Raw genomic sequence first — 27,126 nt, forward strand, 5'->3', positions numbered from 1 at the left:
TTTTCTTTTCTTGTGATATGTTTGTCTTATTTTGGTATCAGCATAATACTGTGAAAGGAAAATATCTTGAGCCCCCAAAATCACTAAGGAAAACTCAAGCTGGAAACTGCTTAACGCAAACCTGCCTCCCATTCTATTCAAAGTTATCCCTTGCTAGGCATGGTGGTTTACACCTGTAATCCCAGCACTTTGGGAGGCTGAGGCGAGCAGATCACCTGAAGTCAGGAGTTCAAGACCGGCCTGGCCAATATAGTGAAACCCTGTCTCTACTTTACCAAAAATACGAAAAATTAGCTGAGCGTGGTGGCGTGCACCTGTAGTTCCAGCTACTCAGGAGGCTGAGACAGAAGAATCACTTGAAGCAGGGAGGCAGAGGTTGCAGTGAGCCGAGATCACACCACTGCACTCCAGCCTGGGTGACAGAGCGAGACTCTGTCTCAAAACAAAAATGAAAACAAAAAACCCCACAAAGTTATCCCTCTTCTCATTGACATAGATGCATATCTGATTGCCTCCTTTGTAAAGGCGAATAAGAAACGCAAAATAAAGCAACCATTTGTGTCTCACCTATCTGTGACCCGGAAGCTCCATCCCGCTTTGAGTCTTCCTGCCTTTGCTTCAAGTTGTCCCACCTTTCCAGACTGAATATACTTCTTACATATATTGATTGATGTCTCATGTCTCCCTAAAATGTATTAAACCAAGCCATGCCTGACCACCTTGGGTACATGTCGTCAGGACTTCCTGAGGCTATGTCATGGGTGCGTCCTCAACTTTGGCAAAATAAACTTTCTAAATTAACTGAGACCTGTCGCAGATTTTCTGGGTTGACAAATGGATTGGGAAGTGTGCACTCCTTTTCTGTTATTTGGAAGAGTTTGTGAAGAATTGGTGTGAATTCTTCTTTAAATGTTTAGTAAACTCACTGGTGAAGCCATCTGGTCCTGGACTTTTAAAAACAATTACCAGTTTAATCTTTTCATTTGTTATGAGTCTATTCAGGTTTTCTGTTTCTTCTTGAGTGAGTTTTGGCAGTTTGTGTCTTTTCTAGGAATTTGTCTACTTCCTCTAAGTTAGTTAACTGATTGTCAAAGAGTTATTAATAGTATTTCCTTGTAATTCACTTTATTTCCAAAAGGTCAGTAGTAAAGGCCCCATTTCCATTTCTGACATCAATTTCATAAATTACTTTTAGTAATTTGGATCTCAGTTTTTCTTGTTCGGTCTAGTTAAAGGTTGGTCAATTTTGTTGACCTTTTAAAAAAATCAACTTTTTGTTTTCTTGGTTTTCATGTTTTTCTATTCTCTATTTTGTGGATATGCATTCTAATCCTTATTATTTTCTTCCTTCTAATTGCTTTTGGTTTAGTTTTCTCTTCTTTTTCCAGTGTCTTAGGTGATAGGTCAGGTTGTTGATGTGAGATCTGTCTTCTTTTTTAATGCAGGCATTTATAGCTATACATTTTCCTCTACATGCTGTTTTAACTACATCCTCTAGCTGCATCCCATAGCTGTGTCTTGATTCTCATTCATCTTAAAGTACTTTATAATTTTTTGTGTGATTTCTTCTTTGATACACTGATAGTGTGTTGTTTTATTTTCATATATTGTTAATTCCCCAAATTTCTTTCCATTCTTGATTTCTGATTTCACTCTATCATGATTGGAGAATATACTTTGTAAGATTTCAGTCTATTTAAATTTATTGCAATTTGTTTCATGGCCTGGCATATTTCCAATTCTCGATAGTATTCTATGTACATGTGGGAAAAGTATGTATTATTCGTTGTTTGGTAGAGTGCTCTATAGATGTGTTTAGGTCTAGTGTGTGTGTATGGTATTGTTCAATTCTTCTATTTTCTTGTTGATCTTCTGCCTGTTTGTTCTATACAATATTGAAAGTTAGGTATTGGGATCTTTGACAATTGTTAAATTGTCTACTTCTTCCCTTAATTCTATCAATCTTTATGTTATTTTTTCTCTTGTTAGTGCGTATATTTATAATTGTTATAATTTCCTGATGGATTAACTCTTTAACATTATCAAATGTGCCTCTTTATCTCTAGTAACGTTTGTTGTTGTTGTTTTTTGAGACAGAATCTCACTCCGTAACTCAGGCTGGAGTGCAGTGGCATGATCTCGGTTTGCTGCAATCTCCACCTCCCGGCTTCAAGCAATTCTTGTGCCTCAGTCACTTGAGTAGCTGGGGTTACAGGCATGTACCACCATGCCTGGCTAATTTTTGTATTTTTAGTAGAGACAGGGTTTTGCCATGTTGACCAGGCTGTCCTCGAACTCCTGGCCTCAAGTAATCTGCCCACCTCAGCCTCCCAAAGTGCTGGGATTACAGGCATGATCCACTGCACCAGGCCTTTTTGTTTTACTTTTTCTATTACTGATATAGCCACTTTGGCTTTCTTTTTTAAAAACCAGTAACATGGTCATTTATTATTACTATTATCAAGTATTATGTACTGTACATAATTGTATGTGCTATACTTTTATATGTCTGGCAATGCAGTGGGTTTGTTTAAACCAGCATCACTACAAACACATAAATAATGTGTTGTGCTATCATGTTACAATGGCTACGATGTCACTAAGTGATAGGGATTTTTCAGCTCCATTATAATCTTTATTTTTACTTCAGCTTTCCTATGGTTGCTGTTTGCATTATATATATGTATATATATATTTTTTATCCTTTCTTTTGCTTTCAATCTATTTATATCTTTGAATCTAAAGTGTGCCTCCTGAAGACAGAATGTAGGTTGGATCTTGTTCTTTGCATTTTTAAAATCCAATCTGATAATCACTGCCTTTTGATAGGACTGTTGAATCCATTTGCATTTAATGTTATTATTGATATAGCTGGATTTAAATCTGCTATTTCACTTTTTGTTTTTATATCTTTCAAGTATGTTCACTCTTTTATTCTTCCTTTATTGCTTTCTTTTGCATCAAATGAATATTTTTCTAGGGTAATAATTTATATTTTAAAATTTTTCTTCTTTGCTCATTTATTCCAATATCAGAAAACCAGAGCCAAGACATTAATTTCCATCTGATTTTATATGCAGTCTTTAAAAGTGAGTGACTTTCTCTTTTCCCAAGGGCCTTAGCGTTTGCTAAATTTGCTGGCCTGATGGTAAGTAAGCATTATGATATAGTTTGGATGTTGTCCCTGCCCAAATTTCATGCTGAAATGTAATTCCACTGTTGGAGATGGGACCTGGTGGGAGGTGACTGGATCATAGTGGCAGTTTTCTCATGAATGGTTTAGTGCCATCCCCTTGGTACTGTGTTCATGATAGTGAGTTATCTTGAGATCTGGTCGTTTAAAAGTGTGTGACACCTTCCCCCTCTCTTTCTTGCTCTTGCTTTCGCCATGTTACGTGCCTACTCCTGCTTCACCTTCTGCCATGACTGTTAGCGATGCTTCCTATACAGCCCACAGAACCGTGAGCCAGTTAAGCCTCTTTTATAAATTACCCAGGCTTAGATATTTCTTTATGACAATGCAAGAGAAGCCTAATACACATTACTAGCACAATGCTGGAACCCTGTAAGCCAAATAATAGGTACCAGATCAGTTTTCTGGGAAGGCTTTGTAGCCTTGCTTCTGCAAAGGAAGTACTACACTTATTCTTTAATGGTTATGTGATTATAGCTGATTAAATGAAATTTATTCTCAAATATAACTCTTTGGATGGCTTTGATTATATGATTGATTTTTTCAATACATCTTGGTAAAAAGGATGGCAGATTTGTTGAATCTGTTCAAATAATTACATAGCCAAGGATTCAGTAAAAATATTTACTCTCAAATTCTGATGGGCCAGTGGGAACAAGATATCATTAAAAATATTTCATTTCAGTTTGCAATAAGCATAGTTTGCTAAAATGAGGGTTAGCAATAGATGAAGAAGAAAGGACTTCCTCTTACACTCATCAGAAAATGGGACATTAAAAACAATCTAACACGATTCCAAAACAAATAATCATGATTATATTTCCCTTGTTGGCTTATTAGGCTCATGTGATTCATTCTTGACTCACAAATCTTGGATCAGCAGTATACTTCCATGGTTTGTTGCTTCAGGACGAAAGAGTCCTAGCAATCCTGATTCAGTGCTATGGTTCAGTCTATAGATGTCTACTTGTGGTCAGAAGTCAGCGAATACTGATAAGGCTGGGGCTGTAAGTCTATTCTAACTAAGAGCATCTGATAAAATCTTTTCCACCAAGGCTCTGGGGCTGTCCTTTGTTGACCTCTTTAGCTTATAGCAGAGGTCTTTAGGCAAGCATGGAAGAAAAATAAAAACCACCTTTTGTTGATTAAATTTAAGGCTCTATTAATTTATTACAGTAAACAACTATATCAGAATAGGGGAGAATAAAATCTTCTACTGTGTTATGGATTTTGTCAGTGTATTCTCAAGGGTAATGGGGACAAGGACAAATCTACTTTAAAAAGTAACATAAGGAAGACAACTTATTTATTAAACACCATGTGGGCTTAATATATAATGAAATTCTAACAACATTATTGAGCCAATTAAGAAATATGAAGCAGGCTGGGCACAGTGGCTCATGCCTGTAATACCAGCACTTTGGGAGGCCGATGAAGGCAGATCACCTGAGGTGAAGAGTTCAAGACCAGCCTGGCCAACATGGTGAAACCCTGTCTCTACTAAAAATATAAAAATTATATATAAATATATATATATATTTGTTTGTTTTGTTTTGTTTTTTGAGACAGAGTCTTGCTGTGTCATCCAGGCTAGAGTGCAGTGGCACGATCTCAGCTCACTGCAGCCTCTGCCTCCCAGGTTCAAGGAAGTCTCCTGCCTCAGCCTCCCGAGTAGCTGGGGTTATAGATGTGTACCACCACTCCCGGCTAATTTTTTGTATTTTTAAATAGAGACAGGGTTTCACTATGTTGGCCTGGCTGGTCTCGAACTCCTGGCCTCAAGAGATCCACCAGCCTCAGCCTCCCAAAATGCTAGGATTACAGGCGTGAGTCACTGTGCTGACTCCTTTTGCATTTCTTTAAGTGGTAAAATAAAACATATACGTTAATATAATCCAAAGGTTTATCAACTCTCAAACATATAAAAATAAGAGGCAAAGGTGTACAAATGGTGTTCAATACCATGCTTGGTGACCAATGTTTTTGTATTCTATCTTTCTTAGAAATTATCCAAGCAGCTAAGATTATTCACCAGTTTACTTGATTTAGTATCAATCTAAATTCTCAGTTAATTAAAGACCTTGGAAATTATGTTTAAGTTGATATATTACAGAGTAACATAATCATTGATGATATAAACTATTTAGGAAATTCAGTTTAACTACAATCTCCATGATAAAACACTCTCCATCACTCTCTCATCATCTTGCTTTATGTTCTTCATGGTTTCGCAAACCGGTATCATCTTGCTTATTTATTTGCTTACTTATTTTTTGTGAATATTTTCCCAGTAGATGTAAGCACAATAAATAAAGATAATTTGTCTTCCTTAGTGCCTAGAACATGTAGGAGATATTCAATAAATAGCTTTGAACGAAGGAATACAGTAAGTCCTCACTCAGCCTCCTCAACAGGTTTTGGACACTTTGATTTTGAGTGAAACTATGTATAAGGAAACCAATTTTACCATAGACAAATGGACAGAAAGAAGAGTTAAGTTCCTACAGCATATTTCTGATAACAAAAGTACCACCAAACTTCTAAATAAAGACTAAAACACTTCCAATATTGAACACTGAAATAATTGTGAACCATACATACATTTAAGAAAGATTAGTAAAAACAAGGAAGAGAATTATTTACCCGCTTATTCCAGTTTAGAGTTCAGTGGCCAGAGCCTGTCCCGGCAGCTCAGGGCTCAAGGCAGTAACCAGCCCTGCACAGGACGCCATCACATCGCAGAGCAGACTCACCCACACCCACAATCATTCACACTGGGACTACATAGACACAGCAGTTTGCCTAACATGCATATCTTCGGGATGTGGGAGGAAACCGACCGGGGTACCTGGAGAAAACCCAGGAAGACATGGGGAGGACATGCAAATGCCACACAGACGGTGGTCCCAGCAGGGAAACAATTTTTTTTCCTCATCAACGTTATAACAGAAGGATGTTATTCAGGGGTCTGCTGTATATGAATAAAATATTTACTCATCATAATTGTACCAGATGTGAGGAATAGGTCTCATTTTACTATTTTATGGAGCTTGGGTGGGCTACTGGGTGACAGACTCGAAATACTGGTTTTCTGATTTCTAATACAATATGTCATATTATTCCCCAAAAGTAAATAAATATATTTGTACAAGTGAAAAATGAAAAGAAAATGTCTCGTGTAGATATGATTCTTAGAGAGGGTATTTGCTATGGATTGCATCCTAATGGGGGCCTCTTTAGGCAGTGGTTTGTTTGTTTGTTTGTTTTTTGGAGACAGAGTCCCACTCTATTGCCCAGGCTGGAGTGCAGTGGGGCAATTCGGCTCACTGCAGCCTCCGCTTCCGGGATTCAAGCGATTCTCCTGCCTCAGCCTCTCCAGTAGCTGGGATTACAGGCGCCCGCCACCACGCCCGGCTAATTTTTGTATTTTTAGTAGAGACGGGGTTTCACCATGTTGGCCAGGCTGGTTTCGAACTCCTGACCTCAGGTGATCTGCCCGCCTCGGCCTCCCAAAGTACTGGGATTACAGGCATGAGCCACCGCCCCTGGCCAAGGCCGTCTTTTGATGGCAGCCAATGTCATTAGACTACAACTTCTTCTGTACAAGTTCCCCAAAGTATCAGGGGCTCTCTAAGAGAGTATTACTTATTTCTTTCAGGTCCTGATGGTTTTCTCTTTGGAGTGGTTGTAATAGAGGACCAAGGAAGTTGTGAGCTGTTTTCTGGCTTTTGCTGTAACAAAAGCTTGTTGCTGAAATTGACTATTTCCCCCACTCCTGCATCCCAACACAGCATCCATTATTCTTCCCTTCAGTGCTCTCTTTGCAAAATCAGTCTAGCCTAGGCAGCAGACTTAACATGGTATGCTCCTGTGGGGATTCATACTTTATTTCTGGCTTGCTTTTAGGGTCCCAGGGCAAGTCGATATTAAAGAGATACTAATAAATTGCTAAATGGAAAGGGAGACTAGGACTCAGCTGGCTCCAGGCCTGAGCTTCTGCCTTGTCCCAGAGGGAAGCCAATGTTCACAGCAGGGCACATGGAGTTACCAGTTGTCCACCCAAAGGAACTCTCATCCCCTTCACTAACCAGGGAAAATGTCGTATTAAGATTGTCCTCCTGTTGCAGTGAGCCGAGATCATGCCACTGCACTCCAGCCTGGGTGACAGAGCGAGACTCCGTCTCAAAAAAAAAAAAAAAAAAAAAAGATTGTCCTCCTTCAATCTTTTTTTACTATTAAATGAGAGCTTTGTATTAAACTATTCAGAATTGGGTTGTCCTTGTTTTTAGGTTCCCACACTATCTCTTTTGAATAAAACATGTTGTTGGGTGACAGCCCTTAGGGTTTTTCTCAAATCATTTCTCATGTGAATCCCCTTCATCCTCACTGTCCTTCCCTTAAGAAACTGGCATGTGATAATGATGATTTAGAGGTCATTTCTGCTGACCTTATCCCTGAATCAGAGGAAACAGCAGGGAGTAAGTTCTAAGTTCGGGGCCCACACCATATCAAATTTAGGCCTGGGGAAGGCAGTATGGCTCTTTCCAAACCCTCCAAAACACTACTGGGCTCCAAGACTGCTCAAGGTCTCACTGATAGTCAAGGCTTGTGCTCCTTTTTTTCAGAAGAGTAAGATTAAAGAAAACCACTGTGAATTAAAAAGTGTGGGTGCCAACATGGGACAGGAGTGCCCCCTCACTCCATGGATGACATAGAGGGGGCAGAAGATTACAGAATTGGCATTGTCCTGCGTGGAAGCTGGGCCACCCACAGTGGCGTGGGAAGCCTCTCAGATGCTGGATTCTAATGGGCTCTTGATCACCTTGGATTGGGCTATTTCATTGTTATCACAAAATAAACAGGATGCTCCAAGTCATGTTATGGCAGAGAACCAACCAGCTTCACACTGGTCCTCTAAACCAATCCTCACAACAGGACTGGGAGACAGGTGTTACCTTTCCCACTTTACAGAGAATGAAACAGAGTGGCAAAGCCTCCGAAGGACCCTACACTTCGGACATCGCAAAGCAGGATCTGAGTCCCGGCTCCTCTGTCCAAACCTACTTGCTAGGCTTTCTTTCCCATGTCTACTCTATAGCTGGAAAGGTCGTGGAGGACACATTTTAGGCCAACCCTCTCGGTTTACAATCCAGAGAGGGAAGACCCTCAGAAGCCAAGTGACATGTCCACGGCTACGCGGCGAGTGTGTGGCAAGGTGGAAGGGGAGCCCGAGACGCCCTGGTATCTCCTTTCTCTCGCAGGTTCCTTTCTCCCCGCACGCAGCCCTCAGGGGACGCTGGAGGAGGAGCTGAGCTGGAGTTGCCGGGGCCCCGGGACCGGGCGTTCCGGGGGCGGTCCCCAGCAGCCGCGCATTCCAGAGCCAGCAGCGCGTCCGGGCCGCTCCTGCGCTCTCCCGCCTCCCGGGGCTCGGAGGAGCCGGGGCACGTTCCAGGAGCTGCCTAGGGCTGAGGTTCCAAGCCTGGGGGTCGCTTCCAGCCGCCAGATCCCGTGCAGTCCTGGGGACCCTGAGAAGCACCGAGCCATCCCTGCCCCAGGAACTTTCTGCAGACTCGCCGCCATCTGGGGTGAGTGGGGCCACCGGGGGATTGTTTGTGGGGCTCTGGCAGAGCGGAGCTCTTCGGATTCGCGACCTACCTCTAGTGCGGCCCCTTTCCCAGGGCTCCCAACGTTCTTCTTTATGTCCGGTCTCTCCTCCCCATTTCTGCCTTTTCATCACTTTTGTATTTCTTGCCCTCACCCCCTCCTCCTTTTTCTCCTGCTGTCAGCTCTTAAGTTTGAGCCTCCTAGTGCACAGAATTTTGGGCCTGGGGGAGGCGGAGCTTGGGTGGGCGAACCCCAGCCCCACTCGGAGACTGGCTTCTCTCTGGGTCCGCTGCCCTTGCCTTCTCGGGAAGCCTCCTCCTCGGGCAGACTGCCACCTCCTGGCTCTCCAGGCCCAGCGTCAGGGTTCAGCGCCCGGGCCTGAGCACCTGCTTGGGCTCTGCGCTGGGTTTGGGTCTTTGCACTTACCTGTCCCACTTTTCTCGAGGCCCCGTGTAGAAGGCGCCAGGAGTTTGGAGTCAGGAGTGGCGGGTTCCAGCCCTGGTTCTGTCACTAACTGCATCACCATCCTTGTTTTTCCATCAGTGAAATTGGGAAAACATTTTCTGCATGCAGAAAGCAAACGAGAAAGGACATGAGCAAAGTATCTTGGAGAGAAGGCTTCCTTTAAGCTCCCTCCTGCTGGTTAGCTGTCCCTTTCCTGAGGACGTAGTTGTTCCAGTTGCCGGTTGTTTTGCTCCCTAGTCTCCCCCATACCAGTTTCTTGAGGGTAGGGACTGCCTGTCTATCGTCATCTCTGAGGCATTCTCAGCTCTTGGCTCAGGGCCTGGCTAACAGTAGGTGCTCCATACATATGTATTGAGTGAAAGGATGAAAGGTGTAACCCCCCCCCCCCGTCCCCCCACAAATTGAAACAAACCTCAGGGGCTGTTATTCTGATTGAGGGCCAGGCTGGGCTCTTACTCATGCAGCTGCACTTGTTTCTTCTGGACCAGCTGGAATCCTGCTGCACCTGGGGGCTGAGGAGTCTCCGGTTCATCTGTGGTGAATACTAAGGTCCTCAAAGCTCCAGGGTGTGGTGGTGAAGGCTGCGCAATCACACAAGTATCAGATTCCTTGAACATCTGCTATGATGCGTGCTGCTACTGCAGTGGCCACATAGTTTGGAAGGACTGGGGATGCCTGAATGAGGTGGAGGTGGGAGTGGGAAGAACGGGTACTCTGGGGGTTAGGAGACCCTCTGAATTACCCTAATGGAGGCATTTCCCCTCTCTGGCCCTTGTCTTCCCTATCTGTAAAATGAAGACATGGGAGTGGAACAGATGTTCGTCTGTGGTTGAGCATGACATGCTCTTTGGTTTATGCAGGCCGCACAGCAGCCATCTAGACACACGCAAGGCAGCACAGCTGAGCTTTAGGACATCATGTGCTTCTGCAGTGACAACTGAAAAAAACTAAAAAGTGTTTTCCTGTTCCAACCGGGACCTCCTGTTCCCAGCTGTCCTGGGACTGTGAATCATGCTGTGGGGGTTACAAGTCATGCTTCATGAACTCTCCCACAACTGACCTCTCCGAACCTCAGAACTGTGGCTCCATGACACTAAAGATCTGGGGAGTCCCAGAGAACAGCCAGAGAACCACTGAGTCACGGTGAGGTGTTAGAGATGCAAAACAAATGAGAGACTCTGGGGGCCTGTGGTCAGGTCAGATCCTGGGCCCTTGGGGGTGACAGACCAAGGGGATAAGGGCCAGTCACAGCCTCAGATGCTTTCTCAGCCATATGCCAATCCTTTAAACATTGTGCCTCCATTTCTTCTCTATGGATTGAAACATGCAAAGGAAATACCTCCAAGGAAAGAGAATATCTTGGTTGGGTGTGGCGGTGGTATAAAAAATGGGCACGTGTACTCACAAACACAGTTTATTGAGGTATAGGAGTAAGTGTTGGCATTGCCACACCCTGCCTTGTCCTCCCCCACCCTGACTGGCCCAGTAAGCGGAATGATGTTATAATGATCATACTTGCCATTTACTGAGTACTTACTATAAGCTAGGCATGACTCTAAGCATTTTACTTGTATTAACTCATTTAGGCTTTACCACAATCCTATTAGGGAGGGACTGTCATCACCTCCATTTTATGGATGAGGAAACTGAGGTCCAGAGAGAGTGACTCACCCATCATCACACAGAAAGTAAGTGGCAGAGCTGTAATTTGAATGCAGGCACCCTGGCTCCAGGGCCTATTCTCTGAACTTCATTGGAATTGGGGGGAACTAGGTTCAGATCTTGCCTCTGTCACTTACTTTCAGGGTGACCTGAGAGAAGTTAAGTGAGAATTTGATAGTCACTGTTCTAGTGGATCCCTAGAGACCTAGTAACCTTCCAACTCACTAGGGAAACAGAAGGTGAACCTCAAGAGATAATGGAGACATCTAGCAGTAAAGGCTAAGAATTAGGTAGTTAGGAAGGGGAACTGCTCAGAAGTATAATTGCCTGGTACATTAAACAACAGCAAGCTAGATTCCACGTCTAAACCGTATACTTTAAATTGCTTAGTTGTGTGTAGATAGAGCTTCCTTATTTTATTGATTTGCACTCTGATTGGCTGATTGGATATGTTTCTTGCTAGTGACCCACTATATAGGATCATATTCAAGATTCTGGGGACCAGGACATAGATGTCTTTGGTGGTGGTGGTGGTGGGCATTATTCTGCTTTCCACACACATGAGGCTCACTTTGGGAGAGCGACCTGTTGAGGCTCACACATTGAGGCAATGCACTACCACCGCCCGGTGCTCTTGCTTTCTGTCACGGAGCACCCTGCCAGCACCTCTCATGGACAGTCTCCTTTGTTAGCCCGACACACAGCAGGCACTTAGTCACTGGCAAATAGCAATGATGGATAGTAGTGCCTTAAACAGGATGCTGGGGATTTGGCCTGGGCTTTCTCCTCTGCTAGCTCTCTGTTGGTTTCTAAGACTCTGTGATTGGCTGGGTCAGATGGTACGTGCGGTCTTACACAGCTCTGGCTGTGTTCCGATCTCTGAAATATCCTGGTGTTTTTCCATTTTTCCAGCCACAGAGGAGCAGATGGAAACTCAGGCAGGTCTGTAGCCTGTTAGGAAGTTTGGAGAGACAGGGGCCAGTTGGGGTGAAATGAGAACAGAGTGCTCCTTAGGGACTTTGGGTCATTGGAGAAAAGGCTGTGATTTGATTCATTTCACATTTTTGGTAGTTGTATGTCCTGTCCATTCCTTCCTCTGGCCCCTTTATTTGGACCAAAGGTCCCTGGTGAAATGACTGTGCTGGGTTGGTAAATGTTTGAGGCTGTTACACAGTGGGAGGAGAAATACTTCCAAGAGTAAATGTGAAGCTGGTATGTCCTTCTCATATGGGACTTGGCATGGGAAACCTGCCCCCGCTTTTATCAGCTCCCTGTCCTCTTCTAAGAACAGAAAGATTCACATCTTAGGCAACATCACTGTTCCCCTCACCCCTGGTCCCTCCTCCCCACCTCAGTCCCCAGCTCCTGAGCACATGGTGTCAGAACTCGAATTTGAGCTTATCAGCCCAAGCAAATCAACAAGTGGGAATCCTAGAGGGCTTCATTCTGAAAGGCCAGTTCTCTTCTGCCTGGTATGTACAGGGTGGGCTGGGGAAGAAAGAGCCCCCCATAATCCTTCCTGAATGTACAAAGAGTCCAGAAAATGATAAAATCAGAGGACGTCATGTTATTTTGGAGATAGGGTTCTGACTTTTAGAATCACTGGGACTTTTGCAGGGATGAGGATTCTTTCGGGACCTCTTCAGTCAATTAGGTTCCATGAGTGAGCTCACATCTGAAATAATCTTCCCATATTCATTTCTTCATTGATTTCATATTTGTTGGCACTTATGATATGCCAGGCGCTGTGATAGGTGCTGAGGACACAGCAATACACAAGAGGTGAGGCTTCTGCTCTCCCTGTGCTTACATTTGAGGGAGCAAACGAACAAGTCTTTAGCCTGATAGGAAAAAAGCCAATAAAAACAAACAAGCAACAAACAAGCTAATTTTAGATTGTGAAAAGCATATGCAGAAAATAAAACAAGATAAGAGTGATAGTTTAACAGAGTGGGTCCGGAAAAACTTTACTAAAACGTAACATTTAGATTGAGGTCATGGACATTGAGACAATGGACAGGGGAGGAAAAGAGCATTCTGAGAAGGAACAGCAAACACAAAGGTCTTCAAGCGGGATCAGCCCCTGGGACACAGTTGTTAGGTTCCCCAGGCTACAAAGTGGCCAGTGTGGCCCCATCTAGGAACTTGAATTGCCCTCTCTGGCTTAAATGTTCCATTCTTCCTTGACAACCTCAGCAGCATCTTCTGAGGGTGGAGACTTTTTGGAAGGGGTCCTATAAGGTGGACAATGCTGGCAAACCCTCTAGTCCTGTGCCCTGGGAACCATCAGCCTTGTTCACATTCTGCAAAATACTTGAAGAGTCATGTATCTTTGGACGCCTCAGCATCAGTGACTTGGAGCTGGTTATAGCTGTCTGCTGTCTGGCCACCGTGGCTGGTGGAAACAAAACAGCAGCAGCATGGTCTGCCCAGAACTCTGGCAGTGCTGGGCTAAGGCCACACCTGCAGGAAGCCACCTGCCTCTATCTGCCTTGTCTCCCACTTTGAGATAATTAAGCTTGCCTGCCAGCAGGCAGTCACTTCTTTTATTGCCTTCTTCCTCAGTGAACTCTGGCAGTAAAACCGGTTGGATAACCATTGGCAAGCTCTCAAAAGTTGACTGTTAGCTGCAGCTCGGATGTGGAGGGTGTAAGTTTCCGGTAGGAGGTTCAAGCTGGGGACAGCTTAAAATTTTTTTACTTAAAAAAACTTTTCACTGTGGTTTCCTACATTGGGCCCAGATCAGTCACGAAGCAGTCACGGCACCCTAACTAATGGCAGAGGCTTTGAACTCCCTGTTGTTTTTTTTGATACGGAGTCTCACTCTGTCACCAGGCTGGAGAGCAGTGGTGCGATCTTGGCTAACTGCAACCTCCACCTCCTGGGTTCAAGCGATTTTCCTGCCTCAGCCTCCCGAGTAGCTGGGACTACAGGTGTGCACCACCACACCCAGCTAATTTTTGTACTTTTAGTAGAGGCAGGGTTTCACCATGTTGGCCAGGATGGTCTTGATCTCTTGACCTTGTGATTTAGGAACGATGCCGGGTTCACTAGCTCAGCTTAACTTTGTGAAGCCCTTACTGTGTACCAGGCGTTGTCCTAAGTGCTTTATGTGCATTAGCTCATTTAACCTCCAGAGCATCCCTATGAAGTGGTTACAATTATTAGTTATTATTTCCATTTTACAAATTAGGAGACTAAAGCTCAAAGAGGTTAAACCTCTTGCCAAAGCCACCAGGACTCCATATGCTTCCAACACGTCATGTATCTCATCAACTCTGGGCTTTGCTGATAACATCTATTCTGCTCATCCTGCCTTTCCCCACAAGATCTGAGAGAGACATCTTGAAATCTCCCACTATAATTGTAGATTTGTCTATTTCTCCTTATAATTCTGAGATTAGGTACCTAAAAATAGAAAATCACTTTACCTTTTTGGTATCTTTAGTAATACTTTCTGCCTAAAAGTCTACTTGGCCTTATACTAGCAAGGGGCTACCAGCATATGTGATTCATGGTTACACGGTGTTTCATTTGTATCCTTTGACTTTCAACCCTTCTAATCCCCATGTGTCTCTTATAAAAAATATATATGTATGTGTATATTTTATCTTTATTTATATGTACCCTAACGGTCCTTGTTAGTTTGGGTTTAAATCTACCATCTTTCTCTATGCTTTCTATTTGTCCCCTCTATTCTAAATATTTGTTGTTGTTTTTCTCCTCTCCTGTTTTCCCCTGGAAATTATGCACTCTTTGACTGATATTTTTAGTGGCTACCATAGAGATTACAATATGCATCCCTGATTTAACAAAGTCTAATATGATTTGGTTCTTCTGCCCTTTCTTAGGCAATACAAGAAAATAAAAATACTTTAATTCTATTTCTTCCAGAATTTGTTTGTTATTGCTGTTGAATACTTTAATTCTGTATTTTTTTTTTCCTGAAAATGTCTTTTTTTTTTTTTTTTTTTTTTTGTGATGGAGTCTCGCGTTGTTGCCCAGGCTGGAGTGCAGTGGCACAATCTTGGCTCACTGCAACCTCTGCCTCCCAGGTTCAAGTGATTCTCTTGCCTCAGTCTCCCGAGTAGCTGGGATTACAGACGTGTGCCACCATACCTGGCTAATTTTTGTATTTTTAGTAGAGACAGGTTTCACCATGTTGGCTAGACTTGTCTTGAACTTTTGACCTCAAATGATCCGCCTGCCTTGGCCTCTCAAAGTGCTGGGATTACAGGTGTGAGCCACCGCACCTAGCCTGAAAATGTCTTATTGCACCATTATTCTTGGCAGTTATTTCTGTTCACCTCTTTGAAGAGATCATTCTGCTGTTTTTAAATTCCATTGTTTCTGTTGAGAAGTTGGTTGTCAATATAATTGTTTCTCTTTTAAAGATATTCTGTCTTATTTCTCTTTATCTTTGGATCTCAGCGGATTTACTATATTTCTTTTCTTTCTTTTTTTTTTTGAAATGGAGTCTCACTCTGTTGCTCAGGCTGGAGTGCAGTGGTGCCATCTTGGCACACTGCAACCCCCACCTCCTGGGTTCAAATGATTCTCCTGCTTTAGCTTCCCAAGTAGCTGGGACTACAGACGTGTGCCACAATGCCTGGCTAATTTTTGTATTTTTAGTAGAGACAGGGTTTCACCATGTTGGCCAGGCTGGTCTCAAACTCCTAACCTCAAATGATCTGCCCACCTCAGCCTCCCAAAGTGCTGGGATTACAGGCATGAGTCACTGTACCTGGCCAGATTTACTATATTTCTAATTATGGATTCCAATTTATGTATTCTGCTAGGAGTTCATGGGACTTCTTTAGTATGCAAATTGGTGTCTTTCATCAGTTTTGGAAAATTCTGTTATTATTTACTCCAATATTGTTCTGCTTCATTCTTTCTTTTCTCCTTCTGATACTCCAATATATTTATGTTGTACCTTGTCACTGTTTCCTCTCTCTTACCTATTTCTTTTTCTGTATTTTCCATCCTTTTGTTTATCCTTACTTCATTCTAAGTATTTTCCCCTGATCTTTTTTCCAGTTTACTAACTCTCTCTTTAACTATGGCTAATCTACTGAATTTTTAAGCCTATCTACTGAATTTTAAATTTCTATTATATTTTTCAGTTCTAGAATTTTTATTTGGTTCTCTTTGTTGTTGTTGTTTTTCGAGACAGGGTCTCACTCTGTCACCCAGACTGGAGTGCAGTGGCCCAGTCATGGCTCACTGCAGCCCTAGCCTCCTGGGCTCAAGTGATCCTCCCACCTCAGCCTCCTGAGTAGCTGGGACTACAGGTGCACACCATGCCTGGCTAATTTTAAAATTTTTTTTGTGGAGATGGGATTTTGCCATGTTGCTTAGGCTGATCTTGAATTCCTGAGCTCAAGTGATCCACCTGCCTTTCCCTCCAAAAGTGCTGAGATCACAGGTGTGAGCCACCACTTGTAACCTCTATTTGATTCTTTTAAAAAAATCTGTTTAATCTTTCTTATAATTTCAAATTCTCTGTCAAAATTCTCAAACTTGGAGTTTTTTCCTCCTTGAACATAGTAAGCAAAGTTATTTGAACTATGTGTCTGTCTGATGACTCCAATATCTGGAGCCCGGATAGACTTTTTTTTCTATTGTCTGTTGTTTCTGATTATTTTGTTTTTATCATCCTGTCTTTTTGCATTCTTGATTAATTTTGGTTATGTGTTGGACATTATATTTGTAAACAAAACATAATTTGAGACCTATCATGATGATATTGCCTCCAGAGAGGATGTATATTTGCTTCTACCAAGCACCTGGAGATTCCTTAATTTAATTTCAGGAGCTATGATAATGCAAAGCTGAGTTGTAGTCTCTGGGAGGACTAGTATACTTCCAATTCATCTTTAGCACTAAGGGTGCTTTTTAAGGTCCAAGCTCAAAGTGCAGAAGTTTTACTCTCCCTCTCTTGGCAGTCTTGGACTCCAACTTTTGTCCCCTTAGTCTCCTGAGTCAGTACTGCTCAGTCTCCATTCTCCGGTAGGGGAAAATGACAGGCTCTCCTCCCTAGATTTTTGCCTTCTCCCAGAAAAGTGGGACCAAAAAAACCTGCATGAAGCTTAGAGTCCTGCTTTTTCTCAAGCAATGAAGACTGGTAATTCTTCATTATTTCGTTAGCTCTTAGTGCCTTCCATCAGGTTTTTTTGGTCCCACTTTTCTAGCTGTCTTCAGTAAAAGGACAAGTCCAAATTGTCTAGTTCACCATTACCAGAATCGGAAGTCCTGATCTTTATAGATTGCGTATCTCTTCTTAATTCTCTAAATATGGAATGGCCTTCAGCTAAAAACAATGTTTGACCTGGACTTAGAAGAAAGCTGTGGGTCTGGTATACTCCATGCTTATACACTGGGTCTGTGTGGACTCTTTGGAGGTAGCTGTAGTGTAGCGGTAAGTAAGTGCAGAATCAGGATTCCTGGGTTTGAATCCTGTTCACTTAGCTTTATGATCAATGGCTGGCTAACCTCTCTCAGTTTTAGTTTTTATAGCTGTAAAATCCCCACATAGGATTTTTGTGAAGTTTTAATAAGTTAATGAATGGGATTTGTTAAGCAAATACAAATAATACAAATTTGTGAAATAAAACAATTTATTTTTGTTTTTACAAATTTAAACAAATACAATTTGTTAAGCAAATGCTGGCTCGTGTGATCCTGTGTTTGAGGAAATAAGGGAAGTGGTATTTCACTTCCCTGTGCTTCTTGAAGCACAGAGTCATAAGGAGTAAGTAATAGTAAGTCCTGAGAGAGTATCTTGCAAATACCAAGTACTTGACATATGAATAAATGAATGAATATCCTGGACAGAGTTACTTATCATGATAATACTGAACCAAAAATAAAAACAGTATTGTCCTGTCAGAGAGGAAAAAGTTGCTTGCTAGAGAGTCTGGCGAGTAGATAACACGGGCTTGTTGCCTTGAATCCGGTTACCCTAAAACTATCAACTTGTAGGAAATTTTAATTTATGAAATTTATATAATTTTTATATAACTAGAAAACTTGCCAAATGGTGGGATTGGCCGAAACAATGATTCTTTCTTTTGCAAAAGAACTTTTAATTGCTTAAGAAAAGTGGTCCCAGAAGTAAAACTTGGTGTTTCCTAACCAGGCAGTAGGGCTTCCCTTTGCCTGCCTAAACTGGATCAAGTGGAGTACTTAAAAGAGGGGATGAATTTTCTACCTTTGGAAAAGTAAAATTTGACCAGGTGCGGTCACTCTCCTTTGGGAAACTGAAGTGGGCGGATCACTTGAGGCCAGGAGTTCGAGACCAGACTGGGCAACATGGCAAAACCTTATCTCTACAAAAAATACAAAAATTAGCCAGGTGTGGTGGCGCACACCTGTAGTCCCAGCTACTCAAGAGGCTGAGGCACAGATTTGCTTGAACCTGGGAGGCACAGGATGCAGTGAGCTGAGATCGTGCCACTGCACTCCAGCCTGGGCAACTGAGCGAGACTGTGTCTCAAAAAAAAAAAAAAAAGAAAAGAAAAAAGTTTTCTTCCTCTTTTGTAGAAACTACATTGTTTTTCCCCCCACCTTATATTTGGTCTTGTTAGTGGACACAAAATAGTCATTTTGGGATCGTTGACTTTTCCATTGAATTGGCTAAGTTACTTAACCCCTATGGACTGAGGAGGAGCAATGATGTGTCCAGTTCACAGGGCTGGTGGTATAGGGCCTGTGATCTGATGGGATGGCATGTTTGGTGCTAGTGGCTTTTCTGCTGGTGAGCTCAGGGTGGTTTCCGTGCAGTTTCTTAGACAAACTTATATTGAACACATGTCAAAGTTTATTATTTGTTAAGGAGGCAAATAGCAGATAAAGTATGCTGGTTCAAAATAATGAGAGTTTAGACCTGATTGATGTTTTACTTCCTATGGTTATAAAAACATCATATTCTTATCAGTGATAGGCATAAATTTGTGACATAAATGGTTTGGGCCATATCCAACATGAACCATTAATCAGAAATATCAAGCAATATATCTGTGAGGCAAATGATAAATTAATCTATGACTATTATATTAGACATACCAAGAAACAAGGTTTTATGCACTCATGCCAGAGAGGTCAAATAGAAGTCAGCTAGGAGAAGCTTAGAGTCCTGCTTTTTCTCAAGCAAATATTTCTAGTGTGCAATTAAAGATGCTGAAGGTATGGTTTGCTTAGCTCTTATTTGGGAGACAAAATTTTTCTTTGACAGTAGGGAGAGGTGGAAGCGACTGGAACCCGTGTTACATGGGGAAGAACAGTGCAGCAAAGGACACGTTTGAGTTTCGAGAAGAGTGAAACAGGGAGATAGAGCTCCCTGTGCCCTCTGACACCCGACTACTTCTATGGCCAGCCTTAGATTCTTGGAACAGTAGCTCTGGAAGGGCCCTTGGAGAACATTGCAACTTGTGGCTTTCACACTATGTTCTGAGGAGCCCAGGGGGTCGAGGGGAAACTGAATAGTAGCACTGCCCTGCCAAGTAAGCCCGCTGCACTGAGCAGGCATGCCAAAGGACAGCTGGGAAAAGTTTTTTCCAATTTTTTCAGTTAGAAGAAAGAAACGACTTTAATTTCGTAACATGCAAAGTTTGTGTGTTATGGTGTAGTATTATTTTTAGTTTGAATTGCATATGTGAAGGGGGTGGGCACCCTCATCTCTAGTGCTTAGGGTCTCTGAGGATATGTATTCAGCTCTGCTGGGTAGGTGGGACTGCACGCTTCCCCTGCCAGGCCCCCACTTTCCAGGATCTACTAGAGCAGCCTTACTTTAGCTGTTGGGTATTGGGGTTAGAAAAACAATTTCATTTGCAAAAGAGTAATATTGGTACAGTCTAGGATACAGGTTACAGAAGAATTTCATTTATTCATCTACTTCTTCTGTTTTGTTTTAGTTAGGGGCAGCGACACGATCAGATCTATGTATTTGAATGATTATTCCCTTAAGGAGTAAGACTGCAGGAGGGAGAAGACCCCCTGGACCTCAGTTTCACCATCTGTGAAATGGCACTCATTCTAGCTTTAATGTTCCAGGATTCTTGATTGTGGACGAGCCCCGAAGCCTGAGTTCCTGTATCTGACAGGCTTTGCTTATGAAAATCAGCCAGGGTGATTATGTATTCCTGGCATTTGAAGTCAGGAAGACTGTTTGATGTTAATGGGTTTACAGGAAAGGACTCTTGTGGGGTTCCTTTAGTCTAAGGCAGCTAGCTGTTGATGTAGTCAGGAGACCACAAAGAATGATTTATCCCGCCCCCGGTCCTCTAACAGTTTCAGTCTCCTGTGACTCATGCTTCTGTGTCTTAGACTTTGGGGAAAGTTACTCCATTTCCTAGGCTGAGACAGGGCCAGCCTGTGCTTCTCTCTCCTCTGCAAGCTTGGCAGATAATCCTATGGCCCTGGGGAGCTTTGTCAGAGGCTTCTCCTTCATCTGCGAACTTGCCCAGATCTGCCCAGCCTGGCTGCAGAGCACCTGGGAACCAATTCCCAAATCTTAATGCCAGAAAAGGCCTTAGGGGTCTTAAAGATTTGTTGAGTCCAGAGGTTCCCAAATCTGGCTGCACGTTGAAATCACCTGGACAATGGGAAAAAAGGGCTCCTCCTCATCCCCTTTGAGTCTAATTCAGTATGTATGGATTGAGACCCAGAAATCAGTGTTCTTTTATACTGTCTTAAGGTCACTTACCATGGTATGTGGCATTTGGTGACTGCTGATCTAGTCTCATCTCTTAATTTTATTTGATTTTAAAATTGTATATGTGTGTTTTTACTTTTTAAGATGGAGAATTATTAAGACAAAAACAAAAAAAAGCCTCTTCGCCCCCTTAACCCAGTTGGCATAAAAAATTAGAAGTAATAAATGCTCATGTTGAGAAAATTCAAATGGCATAAAATCATGTTTTATGAATGAAGAATGAAAAGCAAAACCTCTTATTCCTAGTCCAGCTCCCGAGAAGGTAACCACTATTAACACTTTCTTGAGAGTACACTCAGAAAGTAATTTTCCTGTATATATCCTCGCCTATTTACCTACTTAATTCTACAAAATCTGAACCAAAGGAATCATCCTATACACGAGTGTTCTGCACTTTATTTTTATTTTTTCCACTTAAAACTTTCGGAGTTCACTACAGATCAGATTCCTCTTAAATGACTAATAAATAAATTAATTTTTTTATCTCAGTACTTATTTATTCCTCCTGCCTAACTGAAACATAATACCCTTTGACCAGTATCTCCCCATTCCCCCCACCTTCCAGCCTCTGGTGACCACCAGAGGCTTTGCTTTCTGCTTCTATGGGTCTGATATTTTTAGCTTCCATATATAAATGAGAACTTGAGATATTTGTCTTTCTGTGCCTGGCTTATATCCTTTAGCATAATGTCCTCATGTTCATCTATGTTGTCGCAAATGGCACTAATTTCCTTCTTTTCTAAGGCTAAATAATATTCCATTGAGTATATGCCACATTATCTCTATCCATTCATGGTTAATAGACACTTAGGTTTATTCCATAACTTGGCTCTTGTGAATAATGCTGAGATAAACATGGGAGTGCAGAAATCTCTTTTAACATACTGATTTCAAATCCTTTGGTTATATGCCCAGAAGTGAGATTACTGAGATCATATAGTGACTCTATTTTCAATTATTTGAGGAACCTCCATTCTGTTTTTCATAGTAGCTGTATTAATTAAGTAAATTAATATTTGTAATGCATTTGGAACAATGATTGATGTGGAGTAAGTACTATATACTTGTTAAATGAATGAATGAATGGGTGAGTGAATGAATACATGAAAATTGTTGCATGGCATCCCATTATACAGATATACCCTTCTTTATTTTACTATTAGTGGACACTTGTTGTGTCTGTTGCCTTAACAAATAATGCAGAAAGTAACATCCTTGTATGTATTTCTTGGGTACTCTCCTTTGGGTATGGTGATCAATACCTTACTTACGGTGGCAACAGTGGACGTGGAGCCAAGGGCATTAGAAAGGAAAAGTTAGTGATTAGATAAGAATAGGAAACAGGATTGCAATTAGGAATTTTGCTTGGAACCTAGAATCACAGAATTATCGATCTTACATTTGAAAGGACCTGCAGGAGATAGTTCCAGCCTTGTGCCCTCTGGGCAGGGAATGTATTATATCGATGGTTCCCAAGCTGAGCACTGAAGTGTCCTGGGAGCCCCAGTGAACTCACTAGAAGGAGGGGAGTGCTGCAGGATGTTTAAGATTTTTGACAGAAATAGTGATATTTGACAACATCTCTCAGACACTTTACAAATGATTAGCTTAAGATAGTTCACAGTTTAACATTAATCTTACTACATGCCTTTTGTTAATGTTATAATTTATGAAGTTGATTAAAAAAAATTTTTTTGAGATAGGGTCTTGCTCTGTCACCCAGGCTGGAGTGCAGTGGTGTGATCATGGCTCACTGTACCCTGGACCTCCTGGGCTCAAGCAATCCTTCCACCTCAGCCTCCCAAGTAGCTGGGACTACAGATATAAGCCACCATGCCAATCTAATTAGCATGAAATTAGATTAAATTAGAATTAAAATCTCACTATATTGCTCAGGCTGGTCTTGAACTCCTAGGCTCAAGCAATCCTTCCACCTTGGATTCCCAAAGTGTTGGGGTTATAGGCGTGAGCCACTGCACCCAGCCTGAAGTTGGTTTTTTGGTGGTTGCATGGTATGGCAACTACTGGGCAAAAATTAATGTGAAATAATAAGTGAGGATGGCATTGTCCAATATTATTCCAAAGTTTGAAAAGTTACACAGTGTCCAGCAGGGGCATATATTCCATTAGTAACTAGTTAAGAATGAAATAAAAACTGTTTTTTTCAATTTGCGTGTATTTTTTTTTTTCAAACAGCTACTAAGTTGTTAGGCCATAAATACATATTAAGTTGTTTGATTGTGTCATCTATGATTTCTTTCAGCAGCGTTTTGTAGTTTTCCTTGTACAAAACACTGCTAAAAAGAAATCATAGATGATACAAACAAATGGAAACACATTCCATGCTCATGGATGGGTAGAATAAGTATTGTGAAAATAACCATACTGCCAAAAGCAATCTACAAATTCAACGCACTCCCCATCAGAATACCACCATCATTCCTCACAGAATTAGAAAAAACAATTCCAAAATTCATATGGAACCAAAAAAGAGCCTGCATAGTCAAGGCAAGACTAAGCAAAAAGAACAAATCTGAAGGCATCACACTACCTGATTTCAAACTACACTATGAGGCCATAGTCACCAAAATAGTATGGTACTGGTATAAAAATAGGCACATAGACTAATGGAACAGAACAGAGAACCCAGAAATAAACCCAAATACTTACAGCAAACTGACCTTCAACAAAGCAAACAAAAACATGCAATGGGGAAGTGACACCCTTTTTAACAAATGGTGCTGGGATAATTGGCTAGTCACATGTAGCAGAACGAAACTGGATCCTCATCTCTCACCTCATACAAAAATCAACTCAAGATGGATTAAGGACTTAACTCTATGACCTGAAACTATAAAAATTCTAGAAGATAACTTTGGAAAAACCCTTCTAGACATTGGCTTAGGCAAGGATTTCATGACCAAGAACCCATAAGCAAATGCAATAAAACAAAGATAAATAGCTGGAACCTAATTAAACTAAAGAGCTTTTTCATGGCAAAAGGAACAGTCGGCAGAGTAAACAGACAACCCACAGAGTGGAGAAAATCTTCACAATCTATACATCTGACAAAGGACTAATATCCAGAATCTACAACGAACTCAAACAAATCAGTAAGAAAAAACCAAACAATCCCATCAAAAAGTGGGCTAAGGACATGAACAGACAATTCTCAAAAGAAGATGTACAAATGGTCAAAAACATATGAAAAAATGATCAACATCACTAATGATCAGGGAAATGCAAATCAAAACCACAATGCGATACCACCTTAATCCTGCAAGAATGGCCATAATAAAAAGAAAATCAGAAAACAGTAAATGCTCGTGTGGATGTGGTGAACAGGGAACAGTTCTACACTGCTGGTGGGAGTGTAAACTAGTACAGCCACTATAGAAAACAGTGTGGAGATTCCTTAAATAACTAAAAGTAGGACTACCTTTTGATCCAGCAGTCCCACTACTGGCTATCTACCCAGAGGAAGTCATTATTCGAAAAAATACTTGCACATACATGTTTATAGCAGCACAATTCACAATTGCAAAATCATGGAACAAACCCAAATGCCCATCAATCAACAAGTGGATAAAGAAACTGTGAGATATACACATGAAGGAATACTACGTAGCCATAAAAAGGAATGAATTAACAGCATTTGCAGTGACCTGGATGAGATTGGAGTCTATTATTCTAAGTGATGTAACTCAGGAATGGAACACCAAACATCATATGTTCTCACTGATATGTGGGAGCTAAGCTATGAGGACGCAAAGGCATAAGAATGATAATTTGGACTTTGGTGACTTGGGGGGAAGAGTGGGAGAGGGGCAGACTACAAATAGCTGTTTCCAATCGTGTTCAATTCACTGAATCCTTAGTGTCTTAGTCATTTTTTAACAGCACCCTAGGTCAAAATAAATACCGAGCAGTTCCATTTATTAAGTAGTTAGGCTCAAACAATTTATTTATTTATACCTTTTTAATTTTATTTTTCCATAAGTTACTGGGGATGGAAACATATCCATCCCTGTACTCAGGTCAGTGTCCCAACGAAACCACACAGAATAGGTAGGTTCTCCCCAGAAAGGGGAGAATGGGAGAAGGGGTATAGGACCAAAAACAATGCATCTCTCATTTTACAGATGAGAGAACAGACTGGTAGTATGGTAGCTTAATAGTTAAGCAGGAAAGCTTTGGAGTCCCACCCATCTGGGTTCATGTTCTTGGTCAAATTAATGACATCTTGCCTTTTAAGACTTTAGAGTCCTCATCTGTAAAATGGGTGTAATGGAAGGTAAAGGCCAAGAAATAGAAAACAATAATTATAGTCCTTGCCTTATAGGGCCCGTGGTTCAAGTAAGGACTGAATGTGTTAATAGACATAAAGTGTCTAGCACAGGTCTGGCAATAGGAAGCCCTCAGTAAATGAAGCCATTGTAATTACTAATCAGGGAACCTTAAAGTTTACATATCTGGTAAGTGACCCAGGCTTCTGACTCCTGAAGGTTTCCTTCTAACCAGGGAGGCAGGGAGAGAGTACACAACAGTGATCTTCCTTTCTTGTCTGTTGCAGAGTGAAGCAACATGGATGCAGTCAGCCAAGTCCCCATGGAAGTCGTGCTTCCCAAGCACATCCTGGATATCTGGGTTATTGTCCTCATCATCCTGGCCACCATTGTCATCATGACCTCGTTGTTGCTGTGCCCAGCCACTGCAGTAATCATCTATCGCATGCGGACTCATCCGATCCTTAGTGGGGCTGTTTGAGAGCCTCCCAAGAGGGCCGGGTGAGGGATGAGGACAGGCATCCTGTCCCCAGCCTCTTCCTGTCTTCAGAAAAGCAGCAGGAGAGACTTTGGGGCATGGACCTGAGTTCTGGTTTTGATTCTGCCACGAGCCAGCTGTGTGAATTTGGTCAAGGGACCTAACTCTCTGAGTTCCAGGTTCCTTATCTTTCAAATGGGGATGGTGATCCCTGCCCTTTCTACCTCATAGGGATGTGAGAACCACCTGACTTAGTGGATGTGAAAGCTGTTTGTGAGCAGTAAAGCTACCACAGATATAAGGGTGTTATGCTGAATCCTGAGAAGCTTTCAAGAACCAGAGAACCTGATTGCTGATGATGGCCTTAAAGGTGGTGAGGGAGATACTGGGGGCAGAGCAGACTTTGCCAGTGCCCCTCAGGTCAAACCAAGCCAAGAGCACCCTGTCCCCATTCCAAGGGGCCAGCAGCACTTTGGCCCAAAGTATTTTCTTTAAGGTGCCATTCCTTCATGTTCCTTCATGTTTTCTCAGTTTGGAGGGTGATGGGTAGAGCTTTCCAGAACCTTCTCCATTCCAGAATCTCTGCCCCTGTGTAATCTGAAGGAAGGCTGTGCCATCTTTGGGCACTGCCAAGGGAGTTGGGGTGATGGGCTTCTTTCTGCACTGGAGTCTCACATCTGTTAGCTTTGACACTCAAGCAGTGTTGGAAAATGCAGGGTGACTGAGTTCCCTGCCCAGCTTTTGGGATCTCTGGCCCCCATCCCCTTGTGTGTGTCCCTCTGCCCAGCTCCTGCTGTAATTAGCTCCACGTGTACCCCCTTCACTCCCTCCCACCAGCTCTGCAGCCAGCCTATGGCAATTATATTTTAAGAGGTGTTCCCAGGACTTTTGGGACCTACTAAAACAATGATGGTTATTTTAGATGTGATGATTTATATTTATGTAGAGATATTTCTGGACCACTCAAGCTCTTCGATACCAAAATCAGGAGCATCTTGGGATTTATTAAATTATGTAAGAAGATAGCACAGATATCGGGATATTATTGTGTGAAAATGCTGCTTTTACTTTGATGTGATCTCATTGATGTACACAACCAAGTTCCAATAAAGTGCTAGAATGTGCATGTCTGAGGTCTTTCTTTAAAGAGCAACTGTTAAACTCGGAACTCAGGTAAAAGCCTTACACTGAATGTATGGGCCTTCAAGACAGTTTGAATATAGTAACAGAAAAGGGAAGAGAAGAATCAAATTTACTTCCAGGGCTCTAGCTTCAGCACGTGGGTGAAGTTGTGCAGGTTACACACAGGCAGTGCAGAGGAGAAGAACAGATTTTGAATATCAGATTCAAAGAATGACAAATAAGACCATGAATTTCGTATTGGACATGTTGCATTTGAGGTGCTTGTGATATTCAGGTGGACACATTCAGGATGCAGTTGGAGATCTGAGTCTATTCCTGGGAAAGATGTTATGTCTGGTATTAGGGTATGGGGGATTAACCCCTATGGTAGATAATGGTGTACAAGTAGATAGGATCAGAATATACAGACTTAGAAGAGTGAGATGCTAAATGCATAACTTGGAAGACACTAAATAGGAGCGGAAGGAGAATAGAAGGGGAAAAAAGAGAGATTGGATAGGTCCTATGATATGAGGTGTTTCAATAGAGGTGCAATTATATATATATATATATATATTTTTTTTTTTTTTTTTTTCAGTAG

General features: G+C 42.0%; 1 protein-coding gene and 1 long non-coding RNA gene across 4 annotated transcripts in view; one reads left to right on the forward strand and one right to left on the reverse strand.

The window, feature by feature from the left end:
* LOC134730376 (uncharacterized) overlaps positions 1-27,126 on the reverse strand; it is a 76,483-nt gene continuing 49,357 nt past the window's right edge. The window contains exons 2-3 of one of the 2 annotated variants that reach the window (XR_010112133.1): positions 9,675-9,843; positions 1-9,360 (exon numbers count right to left, since the gene is read on the reverse strand). This is a non-coding gene — a long non-coding RNA (uncharacterized LOC134730376). Of the gene's footprint in view, positions 9,361-9,674; positions 10,287-27,126 lie in introns of those variants that run through there. The other variant, XR_010112132.1, reaches the window with a different exon arrangement.
* On the forward strand, positions 8,371-26,529 carry SMIM3 (small integral membrane protein 3). Of its 2 annotated transcripts, none has more exons than XM_003829008.4 (2): positions 8,371-8,778; positions 25,213-26,529. In XM_003829008.4, the coding sequence occupies exons 1-2, from the start codon at positions 8,376-8,378 to the stop codon at positions 25,215-25,217; spliced, it is 408 nt and encodes a 135-aa protein (XP_003829056.3). In that variant the 5' UTR covers positions 8,371-8,375; the 3' UTR covers positions 25,218-26,529. The 2 variants fall into 2 exon arrangements, with proteins under 2 accessions (XP_003829056.3, XP_054968769.1); XM_055112794.2 differs by having other exon boundaries at positions 8,639-8,778.

The sequence above is a fragment of the Pan paniscus genome, chromosome 4 (assembly GCF_029289425.2).
Source record: "Pan paniscus chromosome 4, NHGRI_mPanPan1-v2.0_pri, whole genome shotgun sequence".
NCBI lineage: Eukaryota > Metazoa > Chordata > Mammalia > Primates > Hominidae > Pan > Pan paniscus.

What these genes read in the sequence shown, in the direction of transcription:
- SMIM3 (XM_003829008.4), top strand. Translation starts at nt 8,376, where the DNA reads ATGTCCACGGCTACGCGGCGAGTGTGTGGCAAGGTGGAAGGGGAGCCC.